General features: G+C 33.5%; 1 protein-coding gene across 1 annotated transcript; it reads left to right on the top strand.

Annotated features, from left to right (window-relative positions):
• LOC130648608 (uncharacterized) lies at nucleotides 1–996 on the top strand. Its single transcript, XM_057454661.1, has one exon. It carries the CDS (start codon nucleotides 1–3, stop codon nucleotides 994–996), a length of 996 nt encoding a protein of 331 aa, XP_057310644.1.
• The last annotated feature ends 2,258 nt before the right edge of the window (nucleotides 997–3,254 follow it).

The following is a 3,254-nucleotide window of genomic DNA, read 5'->3' as shown; positions in this document are numbered from 1 at the left end:
ATGGCAAATATTTCAGGATTGGATTTGTTTATACTTGTCTTTGCCTTCCTGCCACTGCCAGGAAACATTCTAAATGTGATATTTATATTAACTAAAGAAAGACTGCATATACCGATATACTATATTGTCATTGCTATCGCAGTTACAGATACCATCTTTGCAGTAAGTGCTTCAACATCTATCATCTTGCAAATTTCGACAGATGTAACCAACAGCTCGATGTGCATGACTTGTAATGACCAAATCAAGAGTAAGCAGGCGAATCTTACCATTATTTTTCATGTTGCGACCAAAACGACTTTCTTGATATCTATATTTTGCACAGTTCTATTAGCTATAGATAGATTCATCGCAATAAAATATTGTCTCGCTTACTACCAAGTTGTTACGTCATGCAAAGTGTTTTGCTCTGTTATGGGAATTTCTATAGCTGCTACTCTCACTACCGTTATACCATTCGGCAAACAACCAAAACTGGTATCTGCTATAACTTCAAGAAGTTACAAGAACCATGTTGTTTCTTGGTGTTTGATGCTGATTTCTATGGTGACAGTGTTTTCTATAGCAATTCATACTAACAGTATGAGACAAAGAAATATTAAGGTAATAAAAAGCAAAAAAGTTAACACGGGACACAATGCTCAACAGTTGACAATATTGAGAAGGCTAAAGCAATCATTAAAGGATTTGATACGTATATACATTATCACAGTCATTTTCACAGGTCTTCATGTTCTCTCAAGTATTCTGAGACTCTATGTCGACCAATCATTTTACAAGCTGAATGGAATAATTTCGTTTATCTACATGATGTTAAATCCGTACTTGTTCATACTCACAATGACAGAGTTGAGGAACGTCCACAGGTTGTTTTGGTCACGTGTGTTCGTCTGTTTGTTTTCAAAGAACAACATTGTAACCCCTATGGATACCCCAACTATATCTAGTGCTAATAATCGAGCGTTACCTAGCAACAATATTGGAAAAGCTGTGTAATACGTCAAAACGAGACAGGATGTTCTGTACTTTAATTAGTTTATTTTATTTCTTAGATGATTTTAGATATATTCTAAATTTATTTTATTTATTTCTTCTAGCCGTGTTTGACATTATTACCCCCTATAACCATAGCCGAAGCGTAAGATATTTACGTCATGGCGTGGCAGAACAGATTTTGAAGTCTGATTTTGATTTTTGTATAGATGTTATTCCAAACTTTATAATGCTTTAATCTATATAAATGCAGAATACGTTTTTTAAAGTTATGCACTATTTAATTACCTATTATAGCCATTACTTACGCAAGAATCTTACTACTAAATAGTTACCCACAACATTATGTTTTATCAGCTCTGGCATATGTTAGTATTGTGTCATTGTTTTCTACCGATAGTGTTTTAGGTAGACACTGTTATGATTACCTAGCTAAAGTTAACCTGTATAAAATATAGACGTTAAAATGTAGCTACAATCTTTGCCAAAAATATTAACACACTTCAAAATTCCATTTATTCACATATTTTTACCCTTGCACTCCTCAGACAATGTTGCATTCAGGTTTTTTAGAAACAGAACTTTGTTGTTATGAGTGTGTAAAGGAGGGAGGAGATAAAAAGAACTATAATTTTGTATTTGTTGACTTTTTTGCCTCTTATGGTTATTTTGTGCATCTCATTACTTTTTGCAACGATTGTAGCTTTACACACATGCATTGGAAGATGACTAGCTTTTTCAGCTATGGCTGGGTAATTATGAAATGAAAATCCGGGGCGTGTAGTTTGCGAAAAAATCCTAGAAGTTTTCCAGCTGAGGTTTCTACTTATAATTTAAGATTAATTACGAACTTATACTGTGAAATAAAAAGAGCTGATTGTTTTAGCTACTGTCGTGTAACGACAGGCTGTGGCTTGTTTTTTAATCCGATTCATGCCGGGAAATTTAAGGCCTTGCATTTTAGGGTGGCATTCAACCCGATGGTGTCAATATCTTGGAAACTACTTGACCTAAAAAAACAAATCTTGTACAGTTTTAACACACAAAAAAGTGACCTAAGCTACAATTGCCAAACTAATTCAGCGGCTTTAAAAAAGTAATTTTAGTTTAAAACCGAGGTTTTGCATTAATAAACTCATAGAACTTTAGTAAAATTGAGATAACGGCTCGAAACTTCTTTTGGTATTTTTGCTTTGATCAAATTGAGGCAAAAACATTTTCCACTATTGTCGAAGTTCTGGAGGACCAATTCGCATAATCGAAATAATTGACATAAAGTATGTGTGTCACTGTTGCAATGCACTTTCGAAAGAAGTACGTGAAATATCTTTCTTTATTCCACAAAAAGTCACCATGGCGATATAAACATTCTGAATGATTTTATTTTAACTTTGTTTCGCAATACACTAAAAAAAATCACTTTATCTCAGTTTAAATTTTTGACATAAAGCAACTTTTACCTGCCCGTATGTACAATGGCAGCGACAGTCTTGGGAGTGTTTTTCAATGCGATGTGAAGTGGCGATTAGTTTTTTTTTAAAAATATGCTTGAAGTGGATGATACACGATACATTTTGTAGCTATAATCTAATTTTTGGATTGGCTTGAAGAAACATCATTATAATATTAAATAATTTTAAAAAGAAAAAAACTGCAGACAACTTGTTTTCTTCTCAATATTATTTTGTTAACAAATCTACGTTAGCGAGTCCTTTTTTGTTATTTGCTATTAGGCGTGTGTGCTACCAGTATGGGCTGACAGCTGTTGCACCCTCTCAAATTTGCTGCATCTGACAATCTTTTCGGACGTAGTATAGTGGAAAAGAGAGCTAAATTCGAATACAATTTTCACAAACTCACGATATTTTAACTTGTTAAAGTTGACTTGCATAGTTGTAGACCTAAAGTGGCAGCCACAATTTTTCGCTCGCGAACTTCAGGGGCCCTTTCCCCAGCCCTGCGACTATTTCTATATTGATTTAGGCTTTTGTTTACCTTATTAGTAGTATAATTACTTGGAATAACAAAGTCGGTAACAACAAAAGTTTTAGCCGGTAAAAATATTAGTCAATCCCACAAACTTTAGTAAAAATTTACAAACACTTTTTCGCTGTTTGTTGACTAATTTAGTAACAAAGTAATAGCAAATTCCTCTACATAACTATCAAATGTGTATGCACGTTTTCATAAAAATGACCTGGAGTTTTAAATTTAGAAGCCTTAAATTTTCCTAAACTTTATTGATTTGTGTCTAAAAGGTT

This window comes from Hydractinia symbiolongicarpus, chromosome 7 (genome assembly GCF_029227915.1).
Source record: "Hydractinia symbiolongicarpus strain clone_291-10 chromosome 7, HSymV2.1, whole genome shotgun sequence".
NCBI classification, from domain to species: domain Eukaryota; kingdom Metazoa; phylum Cnidaria; class Hydrozoa; order Anthoathecata; family Hydractiniidae; genus Hydractinia; species Hydractinia symbiolongicarpus.
Note: the sequence above shows the minus strand (reverse complement) of the source record. Positions and strands in the feature narration are given on the sequence as shown.